This window comes from Gossypium raimondii, chromosome 12 (genome assembly GCF_025698545.1).
Source record: "Gossypium raimondii isolate GPD5lz chromosome 12, ASM2569854v1, whole genome shotgun sequence".
Taxonomy (NCBI): Eukaryota; Viridiplantae; Streptophyta; class Magnoliopsida; order Malvales; family Malvaceae; genus Gossypium; species Gossypium raimondii.
The window spans coordinates 2423520-2448312 of NC_068576.1; the positions used below are offsets into that span (position 1 = coordinate 2423520).

The window sequence follows — 24793 nt, forward strand, 5'->3', positions numbered from 1 at the left end:
AATAAATGATAGATTTATGTTTTGACCTCTCAAATTTTTATAATTATATTTCAAGCCCTAAAAATTTTTAGATTCACCTTGATATCCACCCATTTTTGGGTGAAATAGAACTTTCATTCATAATGTTTTCTAAATTGAATTAGTGGTTGAATTAATCAGAATTTTAATTTGTGTTAATTGATTTAAGGTCATTTTTTAAATCAGTCTCTTAATTGATTCTCAATCTAATTCGATTTAAACAAAGATGAATAGTGCTACAGTCAATACAAGACAAATACTCAAGAGGTTTGAAAATCGAGACAAAAGTAAAATTTGCTTGGATCAGGTCACAATTGTCAATATATGAGAACAATGAGAGACTCTTGCTGGTATGTTACCGGTAGGGGTATTCATTCGATTAACCGACCCGAAATAACATTAACCGAATTAACCGACTTTTCAAAATTTTTAACCGTTCACCGAACCGAAATTTGTTCAAAAAAATTAACCGAACCAAAATTTTTTCGGTTAATTCGGTCGGTTAACCGAATTAACCGATTTGAATCACTACATAATTAAATTATTTTTAGACTTTTAGACTTTAGTTTTAGTTTTAGTTTTAGAATTTTATTTTTATTTATTAAATTATTTGTAATTTTTATGATTGGGTTGGGTTGGGTTGAATACTTGGGTTTGGATTGGGTTTAGGTGAATAGTGGGCCTATTTATATATTATAATTTTATTTATTAATTTTTTCGGTTAAAATTTGGTTAACCGACCAGTTTCGAACCGAATTAACCGTTAACCAAAAAATCAAAAAATAATTAACCAACCCCTGACCGAAAAAATTCGGTTAACCGACCCCTAGTTACTGGATGGAGATTAGGGCAAATTTTTTTATAGAATTTAACTATTCAAAATTTAATTTAAAATAATTTGAAAAGATAAAATTTAATAAAAATATTTCTTATATTTTATTTTAATATTTAACAATGATAAGTTAATTAATATGCTATTAAAATTAAATAACAAATGGTTATTTTATAAAATAAATTTATTTTTTATATTTTATTTTTAAATTGAAATTATAATTGAAATTATTTATGTTATAATATTTATAAGTTAAATTGTTGTTAATTATTAAAATAAACTTCTTAGCTTATATTTTAAATAATCAAAATTAATATTGAGAGATAAAAATTCGATTAAAAAACAACAATGGAAAATTTTAATAAAATTCAATCACAACAAATTTACTCATATTTTTAAATAAATAATGAAAATAAAATATAGTAATAATTGTTAACATTCACTTATAATATTATTTTAGTTATGTGAAATAAAACTAAAATAGCCCCCTGCGGGCTGCGGCTCCACTAAGCCCGCTGCCGCAATGGCTTTGGGTCTTTTAGGCCGGGCTGAATGGGAGCTTATTCCTTATTTACGGATCCAATTAAGAAATTGTTACGAATGACATGCAAATTTTATAGACATATTTATTTTACGGTTTATTTTTATAATTAATATTTGTTATATATAACTTTTAGTTGTTAATATATATTAAATGATATGTGTTATCCTTAAAATTTTCATATTGAATAATTTTTTTATTATTTTATCAAATTAAAATTATTCAAAAAATTAGATATTAAAAAATTATAAAATAATAATTTAATAAATTTTAAGTTTAATATACTGTTTGGTACTTATATTTGACTTCAATGTTCAATTTGATACCCAAATTTTTTGAAATTGATATTTGAGTTTTTCTTGTCATGCAAGTATCTGAGTTTGATTTTAATATTCAATCTGGTACCTGAGTTTTTCTTTTGTCCCGATTAAGTATTTTATGTTTGAGGACACATTTTAAATGTTTATTGGACCACGTGATGTTGTTTAGTTTGAGTATCAAAATTAAACATTAAAATCAAACATAAACACGAAATTTAAAAAAAAAAACTAAGATACCAAACAAAATATTGAACATTGAAAGCAAATATTAAAACAAGATAATATATTGTGTAAATTGCTGAAACAAGAAATAGATGCAATTCCTTTTAAGGAAATCACTTAAATGTTAACATTTTTCATCAATTGTACGTAATTTTGATTGGTATAATAATAAATTTAGTTCTCAAAGTTTAGATGTTCTATTAATATGGTCATGATTTAACAAATATAGGATGCAATATTTGTGTAAATGTTGAAGCTAGATTTGTTGAATTTTTTGGAATCGAAGTCAAATTGACAAAACATTTAAACATCAAGGGCTAAATTTGGTGTTATACGAATCCAAACTATGTACAACTGACAAAAGATATTAACACCGTAATTAATTATCCTTAGTTGCTCACTTTTGAAATTGATAGAGGTTAAATTGCTTCACCTTTTTTAAAAGCATCAATTTGCCCAATTTCGAAATTAAGAGAGATGTTAGGAATCAATTTGTTCAATTCAAATTTAAAAGAGACTAGAGACGTCTTTTCCTTTCTATGAGATATTTGGTACCGTACTTTATAAATTGAGTTTATTTAGATTGGTTCTTGAAGCATTATTTTTTTCTCTGATTTAGAGTCTATGAAGATTGATTTTTTCGTGAATTTATGTATGTCTTTTTTAATAATATTATCTTCAAAGTTTGAATTTATATATATTTTTTAGAATATAATATATTTTATTATTGTATCAAATACTCGTAAATAATTATAATTATACTGTATGTGATAAAACTCTACAAAAAAAAAATCTTAAAATGTAAATATAAATAATAATAATAAACACTTTGGACCAAAAAAGAAAGAAATCAGACACACGTACAGAGGTATCCAATTAAGAGCAGTGCGATACTTGGTGTGGGCATGGAGAAACATTAATGCAAAAACTAAGCATCGAGGGCACTGTACAGTGTACAGCCCCATTGCTCCACCACCATTCCCATTAATATCCCTCTCGGAAATATATGCCGACACTTTCTCCTTCATTTATAATTTCATACGTGTGTTTTTGAAGTGCTCGCCCTATTTATTACACAAATTCCTGCTTCTTCTACGTATTTTTCATAATTATTTGTTGTAGATCCACGTTAATCACGGGATTCCATGCTTTCCATTTTTTTAGGGCTCTATGATTAGTATATTATTGATTGACTATTTTTTTAAACTAAAAACACCCTTAGAAAAAATAAGTTAAGTTTACCCAACCCCATTAAAAGTAAAATAAAATTCCCCCCTACTCTACTCTACATCTCAAGGCAAAAAATATAGAAAAGGTTTGAAACTAAAGGCCTCAAGTCAACTTAGAATCCCAACAAAATCATTTAGTCATCTTTGAAACTATTTTAAAATTACATTCGATGGCGGATTTCGAATTATTACGTTAAATTGATTGGGTACGCAATAAATCATCTCTGAATGAGAAATACTTTTTCTTTCTCGTATGGAAATAGTTGCTATAAACATTCAATATGCAAGCTAACTAATTCATTAGGGTATGATTTATTTGCTGGCTGTTGTAACTAATTACTTGTTGAATAGTCTACATCAATGAGGTAATTATGGTTGTTTATTTTAATAATTGAGCGCCATTGATGGCCTGTTTGTTGCAGCATTTCTCCTTTGGAACACTAGTTAATGGAAGCGATTAGATTAGAGGGGTTTTTACATTTATAACCTGTGCTTTGCTTTAACTAATTTTTCATATGCACGTGCTTTGACTTTGGGGGATTCATGTCTCAATAAGAAAGTGATTTTCAAAGAAGATGTGAAACTAGATGTTCATAGTATACAATATTAATGCATAAATTTTAATATATCACACTTTATACAAAATAGTACACATTTGGTCTTATTTTAAATGGAAAACTGGTATGTTGATGAGAATTGATGGAATCAAGAGCTACTGCATTGAAAAGGGTTTGTTGGGATTGCACTATCACCTGATTGTAGCATATGTATATGCAATTGCTTGATTATTGTAAATTGGATTTTGATTTGAATGATGAACTCTCTCTTAGGGTTTTGTTTAGGGTGTTCCCCTCGTTTATGCACGTTCCACTTTAGTGAACGAGCACTTGAGGTTTGTGAAACATCATGATGAGGTGGAACATTCCTTTCCAAAGTGAGAGAATTTAAGATTAAAATGAGATTACAAGAAAAAACAGCAACAAAATTAAAATTAAAGATGTTGAAAGGCCGAAAGACAAAATCTGCAAAAGCATGTAAAAGAAAAAGATGCTACTTGTGAGAGGAAAAAAGGATATCACATGGGGTTTGGGGCGGGAAACTGAGCTGAGCTTTTTCACCTCGTGCCAAGTTGTAATGATAGATATTTTCATACACAACCTAACCCCACCATTGGCCTCTGCTGATTCATGACCTGGGCTCCGATGATCACTTTACCTTGTCACATTATGTATATTTTTTACTTGTCGGAATGAAATGGATTATTTTAAAGTAATGGTGGCCCCACCAGGAAACATGATGGTCAAGGGGAAAATAAGAGGCACACAATGGTGGTGAACTTTCAAAAGACGACCCCGGATGCTTGCTGTCAGGCACCATGGACTTAAAAGGAAGTTCACACACATAGGGATGGGTGCATTAGAGCTGGCTAATGGCTAAGACCCACTCACTTAAAACAATACATAAAACTAGCCTTGGTGGTGCTCATCTCAAGGTTTAAAACATTAAATATGCATAACATGGGTGAAAACTGAAAAGGAGACGTTAAGACAATATTAGTTTAATATAATAATCTTAGACCATTCAAAATTCAAATAAAGGAACAGTCAACGCTTCATTCAAAGATGATGATGGTATAACATTATTCAGAAGAACATGATCTTTCCGCCTATACATTTAGCATTCAGCAGCGATGGACAAATGAAATCACACATCCAACCCCAACTCAGATCATTGATTACATATGGTAAGAAAAATAGTTAGTTCCAGCTAATATCTCATTTACCATACCTTTTTATCACCCACATCAACATCAAAATCTCTTTCCATTCCTAAACCCCCAAAATAGCCTTCTGGTCAAACCCATCGCAAAAGGAATCACAGATCAAGAAACAGTAACATTAAAAAGTAAAAACTGGACATTTGCTCTCAAACTCATGCTAATCAGCAGCAGTACCCTTTATGCTGCACCACATTATATTCATCAATCATTAGAGTTAGTAAAACTATAGAAAGGTTAATGGGAGTGCTTTACCATCTACCATGAAGCGAGGAAGGTAACCTAAAAATCAAACCTCCATTAGCTCTATCCCTAACTGGAAAACCAAGCTCCAACTCCATAGTTGGATTCTGCTTTAAGAGTATATAAAGATTCATGCAGGTCCATTGGAAGTTCGAACCCGAGAATGATTATACTCTATTTACAGATTAATAGAGGCATATAAACCAAAGTCCAAAAAAATGACTTCTACCTTGTAACATCTAATGGGTTAGTCAACCAGTCTGCACTAGCTACCAATATGAACAATTGCCATGCACTCCATCAGGCTTCCATCCTCCAAATCATGCTGTCAGCATTGCCATCTTGTGCCTTTTGTAGGGCAGCAACTTTGGCACGGTGTGCGGCTAATGCAATTGCACTTTTTCCTCTTTCATCCTGAGAGAGTTCACTGGTTTCACTGATGGATCCGGATCTCAAATCACCTGGGGGGATAAAACAATCAACAGAAAGGCCTGGTACGTTAAATGCAACCTCTTCAATCGTCCATGCTTCTTCCATCTTTGTTTTCGTGTGGCTCATTGCAACTTCTCCAAACCTGAAAAGTGTAACAACAGAACGCCCAGAGTGTGCTATCATTATACCTTCAACAGACCGGTAATCTTCAAGAAACGAATTGATTGTCGTTTCCCAATAAACAGCGTCACCACCATTAGATTGGATGCGAGTCAGATGTGAATCTTCCATTTGAACAAGAAGCCCAGTCTTTTGACTAAAGTAACCAAATAGAACATGCCTGATGATCTCTGCAGGGCCCTCACTTCTTGCCTTCAGTGTCTGAGGATCAGTACATAGCTTGAGAATGAAGCAATCCTCACCATTTATCTTTTTCTCTCCTATGCATCTTGCATCAGCAAACATACTAGCTGTAGTTCTAGGATCAAGACCCTGAAGCAGGAGTAATAATCCCAAAGAGAACATCAGAAAAAGAACAATGCTAAAAGTATAACTCAACAGCCAATATTATGCAGTTGAATAAGCAGATAAAAACTCACCTGAAGTGCACGACGCAAGGGTCTAACAGGCCCCTTGGCAGTGTGCGCTCCAAGCCAAGGTGTGTGCCTCCAAACAAGCTTCCCATTACAGCCAGCATGAACCTTGCTGCCCCCAACCGCAAGTTCAACATACCACATGTCTGGATTCATTTGCCAGAGTACAAACCCACCAGACTCTGCACATTTAGAGACATTTCGGTTCTTAACAGTAGTCGTGGGGGTTTCATATTCACAAGCTACCATTTTTAACTTTCCCATTGCATACGCATTCCGAATGGAGTTTTGCAGCTTCTGCCCACCGGAAGCAGCTGTGTACTGCTGCAATATGTACTGAGCAGAGGAAGTTTCCTGCACCATACCATATTTAACACGAAGCATTACTAAAGCCTCAGAATCTTAGCACTAGAAAGCTTAACATCTGATTAAATGAGAAACTTCACCCACATGTAGTTTTCAGTCTCTGTATTTGCACAAACAAAACACTGCTAAAATCCCAACAGCCATTAAACACACTGTTGAGATTAGATTACGTGGTCTATCACCCGTAGAAAAAGCTTAAAGCAAATATTAGAACATGATTAAGCATTAACAATACAAACAAATTCTATATTGATTAATATCAATTAACGTATCTATGCAAATTAGAGTTAGTCCAAAATCTAAATTAACGAACACCCTAAAGAACTTAAACACTCCAACAACACCAACCCGGAGTATACTATTGTCGGTAATTTAAATTCCAACCTAACTTCCCCTTTCTGCTAACCAGTCTCAGTCAAACCATCACCAAAAAAGAAGAGCCATAAATTCTTTTGTTTTCTTTTTCGTTTTATGAGGAAATGAAGCAATGCTAGAGAGAGAGAGGGAAAAGGGGACTAACAATGGGAGTGTCTTTGATGCTCAAAAGCGGCAGAGGGTCAGTGGAGCTAACATGAACGGGAGCCAAAGGAGCACCCATGACACCAAGCAAAAGCCTCAGATCAGACCTTCTATAACTCATCGAGGCAACCGATGGGGTCCTCGACAACTGACCTTTAACCCATTGTCCTAGCCCCGACCCAACCCGCTTCGAATCCCCGACTTCGCCTCCATCCGGATCCGGACCTTCCATGAGCGGCGCTAACGCTTCCCCGACAGGCCTTAGACTCCCGGATCTCACGATTAAGGACTCCGGTTGCGCCACGTAAGCGCCATCGTAGTTGTTGTGGTTGTTTTTCTTCCTCCGCAGTAGGGTGGCAAAGGGTGAACGGGCTCTCGCAGGGCTGCTGGACCTCGAGCGCGAAGGGGAAAGCCCCCTAACTACTTCTTGTTTAAGAGCAGAGAAGAAACCTTGCTTTTTCTCCATTTCTGATCAGAGTTTTCACGGAAAAGAGAGTTTGTTTCGTTGTCTCGGAGATGAAGAAACAAAGAGAATGAGGGGGGGACAAAGTGATTACAAAAGAGAAAGAGAGTGGTGAAGTTCATTCATGGAGTGCCAGAGAGTGAGAAGTATAGGAGCTTTTAGAGTTGAAGAGGGGTTTCCTTTCCCATTGTTTATAAACTTAGTATATTTACAAACAAACCTACGCCTATAGGGAGAATGGAAAGAGTGGTAACCGATGAAAAAGAAAAAAAGAATGTGACCTCTCACATCCCTCCATTCCTTTTCCCTTTTTTCAATAATTATTTTTTTTATTTTTTAAATATCATTTTTAATTTATACTATTTTCACTGCATTTCTAAGAAACAACTCGAGTTTGAATTAGAGATAACATTTTTAGGAAGAGCAATGACTAATTCCGAAGAAGATAAAACAATGTGGATGATATCTATACCAGGCTTTTTCACCCAAATATTATAAAATAAAATAAAAAATTCGAAAATAGTATCTCACCCCGAATAATAATGGGAATGAGTTGTTTGGGGATGGAGGGTGGTGTAGAGACGACACCATTCTTTTTTTTTTTACAGTAATAGAAATCAATTAACCAAAAAAATAATATTATTATATTTATAGAGATTAGCTAGTAGACAGCACCAAAACAACCCGTATAACTCAACACAACCCGAGAACTTGCGGTGCCTACCTGACAGGCGGCACCAAAGCCTTTGCCCCTATGTATTAGAAGCAGCTTTGTTCTCTAGAAGCCTCTGTCGCCTCCACACCACTCTCCACCCCCCAAACAATCCATTCCTGTAATTAATTAAGGTGGGATATCATTTTCGAATTTTTTATTTTATTTTATAATATTTGGGTAAAAAAAGTCTTTGACAATTTCAAACTACTAAAAACCTCTTTTTATTATGATGATACTTTTATAATATAAAATTTCATTAAACATTTTAACTTCAACCAAAATCTTATTTATTTTCAACAATTTTCTTTTATAAAATACGATACACAACCTTTATAACTTTTACTTATGTTGTGAAATAAATATATTTTTAAAATCTATGTAATGTTTCTAGATTTGAAACTTTTGGTCTTGCCATTCAAATTATTGATTTAATTAAAAAAACAAAAATAGTCATGTGATGATGAACTAGGTAGCTACCCAAACCACAATCACATTGGATTTGGACTCAACAAATATGAAGGGCAAACCTAGAATTAAAATAGGAATTAATTTGTATTAAAAAAATAGGTTAATCATTGCACGTTAAATTTATTAGTAAATTGGTGTGGCTATTAGAATAACCAAACAATTACACTTGACGTGTCACGTATATCTCATACTAACGTATAAAAATCAGTTTTAATAGTAGAAATATATGAAATTTTAATAGAATAATCAATTGAACTAATTTATCAATTTTAATAAAATCCAACACCTAGTACAAAGACTTCCATAGTACTTTTACTTCTAAAATTATTAATTAAAACTTATAAAAATATGTACTTTAAAAATAACACAAATAAATATTTTAAATGGGATTATGAGGGAACCATTCAAGTACCAAAATATGAAGCCAAAAATATTGTTATATATTTTCTCTTTATTTTTAAGTTATAAGGGTTTTAATATATCAAATCTAACTGAGTTCTAGAAACACGCATTTACCTAATTCTACTTCAATTTAAACTCTCAAAATTATCAATATTTTCAAAATTCTAATTTTATCGTTAAGGGAAAGAATCATTCATGTCACCAGTTTATCGATCCGCTAATTAGATTTAAAAAATTAAAATTTTAACAAATTAAACTTGGACAAAGCAGTACAATGCTACTCATTAGGAATAATGTTGGAATAACACCATAGTTGTAGTTTAGTTATATTTTTTAGTTTTGTTAGGTTTTTTCACCAAAATAATAATAGTAAATAAATAATAAATTTCAAGTAGCCATCCATCCAATTAATTTTTAAATCGATTCAATTAATTGCACAAATTTTCAATTTTACCATTTTAAAATAATATTCGATCTAACCAATTTAATTCGACCATATTCATGAAGTACTTTTAAAAAAACAATATATAAATAATGATATGTTAATTCAACCAAAACAATTAATGGCAGACAGATTTTCGTAGTCCTTAACTGCAAACTATGTAATGAAATCGTCTTTTTTTTCTTGTCGTCATATGTTGTTTCGTTAGACTCAAAATATAAAAATCTCACACATCAATAGCTGTATAAGCACTTTGATGGGATGGTGTTTTTATTATGTGTTGACTTCATGACGTCATGTGTGCATTTAAACATGTAAAATGAAATTCATAATTATTTATACAAAGTCTGAAGTGGTGATAGAGGTGGTTCAGATGGTTGTGGGGAGAGAGATTAGTGGAAGAAGGAAGCTTATAAAGAGGGGAGAATGACATGATTGGCCTCTAGATATGTGCTCAATTATGTAGGGCCATGACATGCTACTAGTAGAGTTTTGGAATGCTACATAAGATATGGTTGGATACGGCATGGTCCTATTTTTGTAGAGTTAGCGATAGTCATAGGGGATTACATAGGATATGGTTGGAGAAATCCCTAAGAGTTCATCCTGATGTAATCTAGTGGCGTTTAGATTTGTTCGTTGGTCAAGTTATTTACATAAGTATAAAAATTTGTTTGAAATTTGATAAGATTTAAATAAAAATATTAGGTTTAAAAAATAGATTTAGAGTTTAGGCTCAGGCTCGAATGTTTAAGGCATTAGAGCCTAACCTGACTTATTTTTAATGTTTATAATATATTATATTATATCCTGTTATATTTATTATATAATTTATAACACATAAAAATTAAATTTATAGTAAAATATAATATTATACTGTAAATATTAAAAAAAATTAAGATGCCTATATAAAATTTTAATAAACGATAAAAATATATAAATTATTAAATATCAAATTAAAAATAATATAAATATTGTTAAAATTTTAAAAAAATTGCTTGGGAGGGCCTGAAATGGGCTTGGGTTGGTCTTTTACAAATATAGTTTGGCTTGGTCAAAATTTTAGGGCAGCATTTTCGGCTAACCTAATATTGGCAAGTATAGAGTGTGTTAATATCATGCTTAAACTCAGCCTGACATGCCTCGCAATCACCTTTAGTGGCTACCCATGTAAGAAGCACATAAGAATTTTGGCGATCCCTTCTGTATGTTTTCCTTGATTAAAGTGTTTGACTTAGCGAGGTGGCTTGATATAACAATTTCCCCTAATTAAAGGAGGTTATGAAATAACTTTTGTAACACCCCATACCCAGTCCAGTCGCCAAACCCGAGTTATAGGATGTCACAATAGTAAACAAAAACATTCGTATACAAATTACTCAATAATATTCAACAACTCAATTTAAACAAGTTAAATCCATGTTAAACATGCATTACAAACAAAACTAAGTCTCAATTGGGCCTACAAAAGCCCTTAAACAAGTTCGGAACTAAATTGAGACCATTTTGAAACTTTTACAAAAAGATAGTTAAAATGGTAAAACATGGGTCACGCGGCTATGTAACTCACTGTGGCCGTGTGGACTAAAAACCACCCTGAATGTGTTGAACACACGTCCGTGTCATCTAACCATGTGTGGCACACAACTGTGTGGTAGCTTGTGTACAACATAAATGACATGTTTTAAGCAATTTACATACCATTTATGCCAAATGAATTATAATGTCATTTAACACCATTCAAACCTACTCCAAAATATGCACATTTCAAGACAAAAACATCAATTTACCGAATCATTCAAACAAGCAACCAATATGCCCTCGTTGGCACCAACAATTCACTAATCTCAAACCAAATGTAAATCATATTATAACCATTGCATATCACTACTATTACATATGAATAATCTCATCCAAACTTGCCAATTTCATAACTTTCACAACTACACTTTGTCATAAACTAACACCATTTAACAATTTCACAAACATAAGAATAAATATATACAAGGCTATTATACCAAAACACATTTTAACTAGCATAAATTCATTCAACCTATGTACATGCTACAAGGAACCAACTTCAAAACATCAAAAGTCTACCGAATCAATAGATGGTAGGTGTGTGCTTATCGCTAATCAGATCAACAAGTTCCAGACGTCTAAAATCTACACAAAAGTAGTACCACAGTAAGTATTATAAAATACTTAGTAAGCTCATACAATGTAAACAATTAACTTAATCACTTACGAAAAACATTATTCAATGTGAAACAATCTCACCTATCATGGTATTGAAAACAACATCAAATACAAAAAGCTTTAAGCCAAATCCACACGCATATATATAGCTTCAAATGGTAAATTTCCAAACTCAACCCAATATATACATCATGAATTCATTTTCCAATTTATCACCTTACTCACATGCACGACTCAATTTGCATCATATACTCTTATCATAAACATCTATTATTTAATTTAAATATACCTATAAAATTCCAACAACAACATCAACTTATAAGATTTTGAGCTCAATCACATTTATAACCTAAAATGTTCTCATTTTCACTTCAAACCTACTTATACCTTATATTCAACTCATATACATAACTTAGCCAACAATCAATGGCGTAAAATCACTTTTTTTCAAGTCTGCAACATATGCAGGAGCTCAGAACCTTATAATTTACTAATTTCATTATAAACTCACACCTTGCATACGAGATTTTTACTAATTTCATTGGGATTTATCTTACATTATAACACAGTTCCAATTCACCAACAATCAGAATTAACAAATCTAATATAACACATTAACATAAACAACTTAAATTATACTCTATGAACTTGCCTGATAAAACGATAACGCTTTGGATATTAGGGACTATTCGGTAATTTTCCTTTTTTCGCCTAAGTCAACAATTTGATCTATATAATAGTTAAGATTCAAAATATCAACACCAATATCATAATAGCACTCAAATTCATACTTATAATATTTTAATTTCATTTTACATAATTTTCCTAAACTTTTACATTTGATTCAATTTAGTCCCTAAAACCAAAACAAGTATAGCTTTCACAATTGAGTTTCATTTTCATTCCAATTAATTATGTCCTTATAAAACCCTCAAAATCCAAATTTATAGAAATTTAAAATTACTTTTGACATATTCATAATTTAGTCCTTAAATGCAAAAATTAACAAAATTTACTTTATCAAATAATCTTTAAACATTTCATAGCTTTCAAATCTACCATAAACATTCAAAACATCAAATAACATCAATTCCAATTTTATAAATCTTTAAAAATTTTAAAAATAAAGATATACGTTAATTGGACCTAATTGCAACGATATCAAAAACATAAAAGTTAAAAGAAAATGACTTAAAATGACTTATGGACTAAGGTTAGAAAGCTTCAAACCCTTATTCTTCTTCTTATTTTTCGTGAAAATGAAAGATGAACAAGAAAGTCTTTTTTTTAATTTTAATTTAAGATATATTTGTATTAACATTAATAAATTAAGATTAATATAGTTAAACATTACTTAATGATAATTAGCAAATTTGGTGGTTTACAACTTGCATCCACCACCGTCTACTAATTTAAAATGAGCCAAAATGCTCAATTTGTCTTTTAACTAATTAAAATTTTATAGCGATTAACTTTTATCACTTTTATAATTTAGTCTTTTTTCTTAGTTAACTATCAAATATCAAAATTTCCAGATCAAACTTCAATACACTATATAATAGCTCCATAAATATTCAAAAACATATTGATGAGCTCGGTTTATGAAAATGAGATCTCGATACCTCTTTTTCCAAAACCACTTAACATTAGGACCAAACCATTTAACTTTAGGACCAAACCACTTGTACTTAACTAATTATCTATTTAACATCAATAAAACACTAAAATAAACTCGTAAATATTATTTAGTAATATTTACAGGCTTACTCATCAGAATTGTGACCCCAAATCCACTTTTCTAACACCATTAAAATATGGGTTGTTACAACTCTCTCCCCTTAGGAAATTTCGTCCTCGAAATTTCTACCTGAAAATAGATTAGGGCACCACACCAACCCATATTGCATCTAATGTCCCAAATTGAACTTTCTTTTTATTTTAGAACATAGAGTATTCCAAAAACATATGATACTAATCCGAAATTCAATATCATTCTTTTCATATTCAGTTTCTAGGCTGTCGTAGCATTGAAACATGGAAAACATTATGAATCTTTTCGACCGTCATAGTATTTTACGAATTTCACTCGTTGACTCATTTCAATATAAGTTATGAATTGGATGAGCAGAAGGAAAAAAATCAATAGACGATTGTCAAAAGAAATGCAGATGACTTTCGCAACTCAACTAGTTGATGTTTGATATGAATTTGTTGCGTGCCTAAGTTATGAATATTTTATTACTTTAATAGGAAAATAGAATAAGGAGAGAAGGAATGCGTGCTTCAAAATCCATTTCTGAATACGCGCTTTCGTCGAATAATGATAATGAAATAAAAAGTAGTACTCGAAAAAGAGTTTCAAAAGTCATATAATTTCATCAAAAGCGTGCTTCAGAGGATATTATATGCCTCATAACGTGCTTCAAATATGCAGAAAGATTCTCGGGATCAGGCACTTCTTTTTTCAACCTTTTTGAAAAATGTTAGTGAAAGCTTGTCCAGCTGGACGTGCTTTCTTGCCATGTCAGTAGGGAAGCACACCCAGTTGGACGAGCTTTCACTAACATTTTTCAAAAAGGCTAAAAAAACAAATACTTGACCATGAGAATCTTTCTGCATATTTGAAGCATGTTTTAAAGACATTTGAAGAAGATGTTGGTCCTGCAACAGGTTTTCAACCACAAGAATTTTTTACTTTGCAAACTTAACCTTCCTCCACGCCTATAAAAAGAGGCTCCCACTTCATGCTCCATCATCCCTCAAACATCATCTCTCTCGACCTCCATCCTTCTACTATACAATATTTCTCTTTCTTCGTTTTCTTTCCAACTTTAGTGTTATAAATTTTAGTCGCCAATAAAATTTTTCGTTCGAGGTATTCTTAATTCTTCAGTGATGCGATATCGATTCGAGACGCACACATTTCATATATATTACTGAGATAAGACCATTACCTCCAAAACCTATCATGTGGAAGTTGGATTCCAAAGTGATTTTGCTTTGTACAATCGCGGGTAAAAGTCTACGTAGAGGTGTCAATCGATGATCGTTATGCGGTCATGGATCAGAGTATAACAGGGGAGCCAGTAGACGGTCGTTGCGCGGTCATAAACTCAAACTTTTTGGATACCCGAAAATGTTGCATTATAAATACCATACAAAAGTTTGAGGGCATAATCATAAGGAAAAACTATGGGGCTTCCCGCTATAATTGGAGTAATTTTTTGCTCTATTTTTATGTAATCGGTATCTTTAACATTCCTTCTTATTCGAAGGCTGACAACACCATGGACGTAAGAAGACTCTCAGATTGGGAGCGGCTTTGGGATGCGGTAAAGGTGATGCTCCTTTCGGGGTGACAACGATTTTCGTTATTAAACAACCTATTAATAACTACAATTGTTGTTGTGCCAACCCGAGTTTGACTTTTACTGTGTCGGAACATCCACTCTCCGCCTGAGAGTTCTCTTATGTCCACCTCAGTGTTAGCCTTCGAATAAGAATAAAAGGTTATAGATATCGACTACCTGGAAATAGAGAAAAAAAATTACATTGATTACATCGAAAATCCTTCCGTTTTCCCTTATGATTATAACCTCAATCTTATGTATGGTGTATATATGGTATCATTTATGGGTATCCAAAAAGCTTGACTTTGTGACCATATAACAACCGTCAACTGGCCCTCGGTTATACTGGAACACATGATCGCATCACGACCGCTGACTAGAACCTCCACCTAGACTTCAACCTGTGACCATATTAAGCATTGTCACCCCAAAACTTGATTTCCTTAGGACAGGTTTCTGAGATAATTGTACTATCCCACCATGACATATATAATGTATGTGTTCTGAGGTGCGTTATCACATCTCCGACCCCTCAAATCTACCTATAAACTTTCGCTATTTCACCCTTAAACCTTAACCTTAAACCCTTAAAAATCCCTAACCTTAACAAAAACCCTAAACCTAACAAAATTAAAAAAGCCTAATCTTAAGAGAGAGAAAGTGAAAGCATGCCCAATTTTAAAAACGATCTATTTCCCTAAATTAAAAAAAAAGGCTTAAAAGACCAAATAAAAAAAATAGCATGTATCATTAATTTAGCCATTGTTTTGATTAGGCCTTTTGTAGCCTCTTTCTTTAAGCTAAATATGGTCGTTTCGATTGTTAGTGATTGGATTTCGCTTTATCATTTGACAATCATGTAACTCTATTATACCATAAAATAGTGAAATAGTTTTCTAACGAAAAAAAAGAAGAAGAGAAATTTAGTTGTTGCTTACAAAGATTATATATTTAATATTTTTAAAATATGATTTTTTTTTATGAACCACAAGTGTCTTTGTCCATTTTACTGCCTAAATGTAATCCTCTTTAAACCGAAATGATATTTAAATAAAATCCTCCAAATAATTTCCACTCCAAAATTTAGTACATCGTTTTCTTTGATGCTCTTTTTCAAATTAATGGCTAAATAAGGCCTATAGGTCGATTTTGAAATTTTAAAATTATTTAGGGAAATAGGTTGATTTTGAGGGAAAACTCATCCATCTGGGCGAGCTTTCCATACACGTGTCAAGAAAGCTTGCCTAGCTGGACGCACTTTCCCTTTAAGTTGTAATTTTTGACTTTTTTAATTCAATTAATTTCTTTGGTCGGATAGATAAATGTTGGTGGTTTTGTCTTTGAGTCTTAGGTTTGATTCCTTTCTCACTCACATTTATATTTTTTATTTCGTGTTATTTTAAGCTTCATTTTTTTAGCTTCCTTAGTTAAATGATTAAATAATAATTATTTCATCATTGAGACCCAATTTCAATTCCTCTTTTCTAAACACATTTGTAAATTTTATTTTATACTGTTTTAAGTTTTTTAATTAATAAATATATTGTTTTCAATTATTATATTTTAATTCATCGTTTTAATTAATAACTCTTTTATTCATAAAATCAAATAATAAATAGGTACTTATATAATAAAAAATATATACTTTCCATGTATCATTATGTTAAAAATATTTGAAATTAATAACTTTTATATATAATATAAACATCAACTAATTTTTTGATATATTTTTCTTTATATATAATATTTACATGTCAAATATTTATTTTCTCCACGTATATTGTGGGTATGGTGATTTCTAAAATTATAAAATGAAATAATTATTTCAAATATAATAATTATTTTTATATGTAAAATATTTCAAATATCATTATTTTTCATCTACATTATGAGTATGATATTTCAATTATTTTTATAGGTGAAATATTTTAATTAATTATTTGAAATATCATTATGTTTATATGTGAAATATTTTAAATACACATACAAAAATATTTACTAATTTACTAAAAATAATCATGTTTGTAATAATTATTTGATTTTATGAATAAAAGAGTTATTAATTAAAAGATGAATTAAAATAAAAAATTGAAAATAATATATTTATTAATTGAAAATAAAAAACTTGAAATAATATGAAATAAAAATTACAAATGTGTTTAGAAAAGGAAATTGGACCTTGGTCTCAAGTTTAATATTATTATTATTTAACCATTTAACTAATGAAGCTAATATGTTAAAAACATTCATTAAAAAAAAGAAGAAGGTTAAAATAATATGAAATAAAAAAATATAAACATAGGCGGGAGAGGAATCAAACCTGAAACTGAAGGATAAAACTACAAACATTTAATCATCTGACTAAAGAAATTAATTGTACTGAAAAAGTCAAAAATTGCAACTTAAAGGAAAAACGCGTCGAACTAGGCAAATTTTCCTGACACGTGTATGAAATGCTCGCTCAACTAAACGTGTTTTTCCTCATAATCGAGCTATTTCTTTAATTAATTTTAAAATTGGTGTAGCCTAAATAAATTTCAATGTTTTAATAAATTTGGATGATGTTTGTCGATCATAAAACAAGTGTTCATGGTGTTTGTTTGTCTGAGAAATATCTTGTCGGAATGAGTCCCATCATCCATGCAAAAATATCTCAATCCACTCTCCCATTTTATCAAGCATTGAAGCATTAAGCTTAAATAAACAAAGACACAACAAAACGAAAATGAAGTAGAATCAAACTTATCAAAATAAGAATATTTTAATAACTTATCAAAACATTTATAATTATCATGTAAATTTTGAACCGATCGATTAATCTAAAATATTATCTATATTAATATATATATTTAATGGGTAATTTTTTACATAAAATAAATAGTTAAATTTTTTAATTTATGTCAAACTTGACATGCATAATCTACATAAATGGAGTATGAAAATAATAGTTAGATTATTAAAATATTAGTCACCAATTTAAAATTAAAGTGTTTTTATACCCTTTTGTAACTTACATCTTAACAAATTTTCTTAATTTGGTTTTTGATTTTTTTGTTTAATTTCGTAATTTTTCTCAATTTTGATCTATGTGATCACATGACACTCTAAAATTGTAACCGACCTAAATTTTTTATAAAAATAGTATAATTTTTAGATGATGATGTTGTAGAATATTATAAAGAATGAATGAAGTAATTTTTAAAATCTGGGTAGTTAATATTTAAATTTGAATTTGAATTTCCATCCATTTTATTTTTGAATTTCTTTGCTTTTTCCTTGAAGGAAACACCCCTACTTACCTTTCAACATATGCCTAATTAGTCAAAAAAAAAAAAAGGCATATACCTAATTTTATACAAAATTTTCTGACATGTTAGACCTAACTCATTTGATTTAATTTAATTATTCATATAAAACAAATCTTCTGTATATTTGATTTAACTAATTTTCATTGTCCCCAGTTTTGTTGATATTACTATTCCTAATTCTGAATATGGAAATGTGGTTCATAATATATATTAGAGAGCATGTGTTGAATGAATGATCTCTCATTCTACCTTGTCCCTTCGTCGCGATACTCTTTTTCTTTAATCATGCGCCAAACTATGTTGACTTCTTATGCTCAAAATGATAAACTATCGGCATTCACGTGCATTTGATGCAAGTCTCCCATAGCTTTAAAGTACTGAATATAGCAAAGTAACGAAAAGAGTGGGGACTGGAGAATGACAAAAAAGGTTGCCCCGTTATAGTCAAATTTCCAAGTGGATTGAAAATGAAAATACTGTGTCCTCTACCAAACAAGAACAAACCTTTGGGCTTTAATCAATAACGCTCCATATCCCATTCTGCCTATTCACCACCTTCAAATCTTATTTTGATTCTTGGATTTCATCATATTTCAACCTCGAGTTTTATAATGGGCCTCGAATGGGTTAGGACTTAGGAGGACCACCTCTATTCACCTTTCCAATTATTTTTGGGTCCTTCCATCACTAATATTTAACATTCCTGAAATAAATTAGGTTGAATTATGCTATTAGAAAAAGTTGCGGATTTAGTCTTTATATTTTGATTTCATCAATTTTAGTTTCTGCACTAAATAGTAACAATTAAATTCTTTTTGTTAAACTCAATCACTGATCTTATACTATGCGTACAATTGTAGTTTTGGTCCATATTATCTAATTGGACCAATCAAAGTCTCTATATATTTTTTCAAATGAATAATGACAAGTTTTATCCCTGTACTTTAACAAAATTGTCAATGTCGTACCCATACTTTTAATCTGTTCATTTTGATACATGTATTTCTTTCTATCTAGTATTTTGGTACTTTACCTTGACGGTGTTAGAATGTGTCAAAATTTGACACATGATCCACTGGATGAGTGACAAGTGGGATAGTTGTTCAAAGGAAAAGTCAAACGATTAGGGGACAAGGACTTGGGAAAATTTTTCCCTTCCCATAGTTCTAGGTTTAAAAAAAGTTGAATTGAACCAAAATCACATAGCCAATTCTTAAAACAAGATTGTTATGATAACAGAAACATCGGTGTTCTTATAACGAGAGAATTCAATCCAACACAAAAGACCTAATACACTCTTTAAGAGGATGGTGAAAACAATATAATTCAATCCAATTCCCGGCTCTATCATTTGAGAACATAACTAAAAACCTTCCTTTAAATGTCCTTCCTCTAAGTAACAAAAATAAGTATATTGATGTATCATAATTGAGTCGTTTTCTTATCCATAGTTCTAGGGTTTTAATTAGAACTTTTTCGGTTTTTTAGTGTTAATGGGAGTTAATTAAGTTAGTTATCACTGTAGCTAGGATTTATTATTGATTGTTTAGTACCTTAAACTCTTTATATTTTCAATTTAATCCTTAGTATTAATATAACTCAGTTTCCTTTTAGTTTCATTATTAAAAATATGATCTTTTGAGTTTTTCTTCATCTCCATTGTTGCTATTCTATTTTCTTCAAGTATTTGTTAATAAATTTCCAGCCTTTACTTAAAAACCTTTATCGTTCTTACTTTTGATGTTTGTTTGCTGGTATTTTGGGTATTGCTTGTTTGATAATGATAATGACTATGTAACACCCCTAACCCACATCCGCCGTCGAAATAAGGTTTCGGAGCATTTTCGAAGCTTATCGATCAAACAGAATTAAATTACGAACATTTCTTATCATATTATAATCATATCAAAAATAAATTAAACTCTTGAAAAGGGAACCTTTCCCCCATCCATTGAATCACGTCTCAAATTTTGACACATTTTAATACCTTCAAGTAGAGTAACAAAATACTACATAATGAAAATACATGTATTAAAATTAACAAATTAAAAGTATAATTGCTATATTAATAATTTTGTTAAAATATAACAGTAAAATTTAACTTTTGAAATTTCAATTTTAACACAAATAATTATCGTTGATCCATTAATTGGATTTTAGTGAGTATTATGTAGAAATAATAAGCTAATATGAAATTACACATATGATAATATATTTGACACATCAAATTTTGAAAAATATGTAACTTAATGAATTAACATAATCGTTTAGTGAGGAATGAAATTTTAAAATTAGAAAAGTATAAGGACTAAAACTGATAAAATTAAAGTACATTAACTAAATTCATAACTTGGACAAAGTATAGGGACTAATATTAGAATTTAACCAAATAAACATGTGATTTCTAGGCATTAAAAGAGTCCACAAAAGCCCTAATCAGTTGCTTATTTGGATTCAAACTTTAATGAATCACCTGTTTATACTTTTTTAAGTGTTACTAAATTATCATAAATCAATTCAACATTAAATTTAATTACGAAATTGTCGAAATATTTTTTATATACAAATTAAATTATATTTCTAGGGTATGTTTTTGTTAGGGAAAAGGAGAAGACGAAGTAAAGGCTAAGTGAAAGCAAGGCAATATCAGCTCATAAAAAATTTCTACCTTTGGGATAGAACTAGTGTAGATTCGCAGGTTGTTCTCTCAGCTAGCAGACCTTGCAATGTAATCTGTCACAGTTTTCTGTCCACGAGCTGTGTATTGAAATCTTACCTCCCAGTTCCTGCAATAAAGTTCTCTGACAGTATGCACCCACCTTAAAAGATCCTGCAGTCCCATAACTGTCACCGATTAACTCAACCGCAGCTTGACTGTTTGATTTTGATATGACCTTCACAAACCCCCGTTGCCAAGCAATCTTGACACCCACAAGAATGGCTACTAACTCTGTATGATAAATTTTGATTAAGATTAATTATATGTTTATGAGTGAGTAGGGTGGCAGGCTATGGACCCTTTGATCCCCCATTGTGTACTGTTTAGCATTACTTGAGAGTTCCAACTGATAATGGGTTTTGTCTTGTTTCTGCACTGCTCCCACCGCCAAACTTAACGAGTGTTGTGAAGCACCTTTTAAACCAAGGAAACATATCATCATTCACTAATTGTTGAGACTCACTAACTGTCCATTGGATCTGAAGAAGTAGGCCCTCTATATCCTTTGCAAGCTTGACTTTTCCAATTAATTTATCAACACCTGTCCCTTCTAGATTTGAATTATTCTAACGCTGAACCATTTTAAATGGACCTACAGTATTAACCATTCAATAGCAACACTTGGTAGCTAGAACCTGGAACAATCAATGTTAAAATTTACTTGGGTTTTGCTGTTCCACACCAAGCATAACAAGAAGAGAAAAATCAGATCGTTCCCTGGAAAAAATGGCCAAACAAAGTCAATTATCATAAAAGGTGGTATGTCGGAAATGTCTGCATCAATAATAACTATGAGCCACTTTCCTTCCAAAACAAGTATCAAGCTTTTTAAGAAGATTTTAAGCTAACAAATCCGAATTACATCTTGAGGTTCCGCTGATACACTGTTTTCGAATTACAAAGGGAGTCTTGATGTGAAAATCGTTCACCTAGATTTTTATTAGTCATAGTAAGCCTATGTAGTGCTGAAAAGCTTCTTCTTCCTGCATTTTGGGGTAGAAAACAGTAATCTTGGCAACTACTTTAGACAAAGAACAAATGTTGAAAACAAAAGACAAAGACAAAGGATATTTAAAGCAATAAATATCTGCAATGTCACAAAACAAAAACCTCATCTGTTAAATCCTCATTACATGATGAAAGAAACATTTCAGTGGGACAGCCTGACAGACATCAGTTTCAGCTTACATCCTTGGCATCCAGTATGCAAACCTCACCTCTGCAACGTCCTTATCCAACTTACACTTTTTACCTCCAACAAAAAACTATCTATAAAGACGAAAACTAAGTGAACCTACTAATTATATTAAGTTAAAACTTAAAACCATCAACCTATCAGTGAATAAATCATCTCCTTCTTTCTGGGGTCCAAAGTGGCGACGCTGGGCTAAAATGCGAAGATACCACCCTAGAATCGAGCAACTCCATGATTGGAGTGAAGTTAACACACCTTGGAACCTTGTATTGGTTGATGGATGCCCCTCTTGATATTGCGTAATCCATTAACTCTTCGAATGTGCCGTTTTTTACCACTCGGATTTCCAGTGGACCTATTGAGTTATCCGCAACTCGGCCTTGTCGGTACACTGAGTTGAGAGACTCCTCCATTGCTAAGCAGCACTGTTTCAGGACCTCATCAGTAGGCGAGTTAGCTGAGTCTTTCCCTAACAATTCCCAGTATATCACGTAGTGACCGGGGATTGTCCTTGTGTCCGCGTAACTCGTGTATTCAACGACGCTGGTGTTGAACTCACGCAAGAGTCGGGAAGCATTTTCAACTGCCTTTTGTAACTCCGCCTCATCGGTTTTGTCCGAGTCAATGCTGAGCAACACGTTCTTCCTCCTCACAAAATGGAATTGCGGGGCTGAGTTGTGGAATCCAGTGACTCGGAGGATGTCACCGACTCGGTATCTGTACAACCCTGCATAGGTTGTGATTACAAGCTCGTATTCTTTCCCAACTTCCACATCAACAAGGTCAACGACTTTAGGAGGTGAGTCACGAGGGAAACCAAATGAGTCAGGCTCGTGGGGTAAGAACTCGAAGTATGCCATGTTTGGCATGATGGTATAAGAAACTTGTGATGGTTTACACATGGGGTTAAGGTTCAAACCAAAATAACATTCGGACGAAGCGTACATAGTGCAAGCTAAAGGTAACCCACCACTGTAATAATCCAGCGTTGGAATATACTGTGCCATAGCACCAGTAACTATAACGTCGAGGTACTTGGTGTTTTGCCAAATTCTAGCAATGATTCCTTCCCAGTTGTCTTTCGAACATTCATGGCGAACACACTCAGCGAGTTCAGGGTTCGGTTTTAGGATCTTATCCATGTATTCCCTTAGTGAAGGGTCAGTGAGTTTAGGGTTCAAGGCACCTATTTCGATATCCTGGGTGAGTTGAGGCCAATTCAGCTGAAGGAACCTGATTGCGCGGAGTAAACCTGAGGCGAACACTGCGCCCACTCGAAGGACTTGTTGGCGTTGGAGGAGACCGCAAAGCATCTGGGCGTACATGCTTTGGAAAGAATCGGGACATAGGATGGCTTCGTTGGGGCTGGTGTAAACATTGTAAGGGTCATAGGGTCGTGTCTTGAAATGGTCACTCTTGTAGTAACTGGTCAACACAGGGCGAGCCAAGAGACCACCTGGGGTCCTAGTTTCAGACTTCACGAATAGGAAGTAAAGTCCCTTGCCTCTCTCCAATCCCGGCACATAACTGTTACATACATAAAAAGCGAAACCCAACTAGACTTTATACTTTAATGTAAAAAGGAAATAAATATAGTCTATAGATTATAATTTTTTAAATGCTTACAGATTCATTACGGGCATGAGTAAACTGTAGAGCAACCGGCGACGATCTAGCTCTTCCTTAATTGTTGGCATCAATTTTCTCTCACCAGCTGAAGTCCCGGAGCTGCATGGTTTTTCAAGTCTTTAAACGCCGGCATATCGACCTCATTTTCAATGAAAATAGGGGGAAAAAAAAGAGTTTATATAGGAACCTGGTGAGAAATTCGGAGATGGGGTGGGCAGACAAAATGGCAGAGCGGTCACCATTAGCAATACGGTGGATTTCAGGCTGAAGGTCCTCGTATGTAATGATCGGAAGTTTGGACTTGAACGTTTCACGGTCTGTTGCACCGTTGAGTTTGAACCTTGTAAGGTACTCAGTCTGGGAGTTTCGGGTTAAGATTTCGGTCAGGACTCTGTCTTGAACTGAATCGGCATGGCTAGTGGTTTCCTCTATGAAGTGCAAAGCTTTGGCATCTCTCTCGCATGCTGGTGGACCCAGCTGAGATGAGAGAGGAGAATCAACCGCCATTTTTAATGGGTTAAGTAAAGCTTCAAAATGATAGAGAGAAAGAAAAAGAGGGAGGGTGGAGGGAGAGGACGCTATGAATAATGAACTAGGTCTGAGATGAGGTTGGGAAGAACCAATGGGGGTTTAAATAGGAGAACACTAGAACTTGCGAATGAAACAAAAAAAGGTGGAAGCTTCGACGTACAAGTTGTGTAATTTATTACTTATTATTAATGGAATGAAGAGAAAAAGGGTAAAAAGGCGTAGAAAGATTTTATTTTTTGTTTTGTGGGGGTGGTCGTGTAGTGAAATGTAGGGTTGGATG

The 24793-nt window shown here is 32.4% G+C and overlaps 2 protein-coding genes across 2 annotated transcripts; both read right to left on the bottom strand.

Moving 5' to 3' along the window:
- Positions 1–4749: 4749 nt before the first annotated feature.
- On the bottom strand, positions 4750–7816 carry LOC105762781 (uncharacterized). Its single transcript, XM_012580676.2, has 3 exons — positions 7094–7816; positions 6214–6561; positions 4750–6106 (listed from the first exon to the last, which is right to left on the bottom strand). The coding sequence occupies exons 1-3, from the start codon at positions 7556–7558 to the stop codon at positions 5483–5485; spliced, it is 1437 nt and encodes a 478-aa protein (XP_012436130.1). The 5' UTR covers positions 7559–7816; the 3' UTR covers positions 4750–5482.
- A 14437-nt stretch (positions 7817–22253) lies between these two features.
- LOC105762783 (probable indole-3-acetic acid-amido synthetase GH3.1) lies at positions 22254–24581 on the bottom strand. Its single transcript, XM_012580677.2, has 3 exons — positions 24170–24581; positions 23980–24081; positions 22254–23880 (listed from the first exon to the last, which is right to left on the bottom strand). The coding sequence occupies exons 1-3, from the start codon at positions 24487–24489 to the stop codon at positions 22506–22508; spliced, it is 1797 nt and encodes a 598-aa protein (XP_012436131.1). The 5' UTR covers positions 24490–24581; the 3' UTR covers positions 22254–22505.
- Positions 24582–24793: the final 212 nt, after the last annotated feature.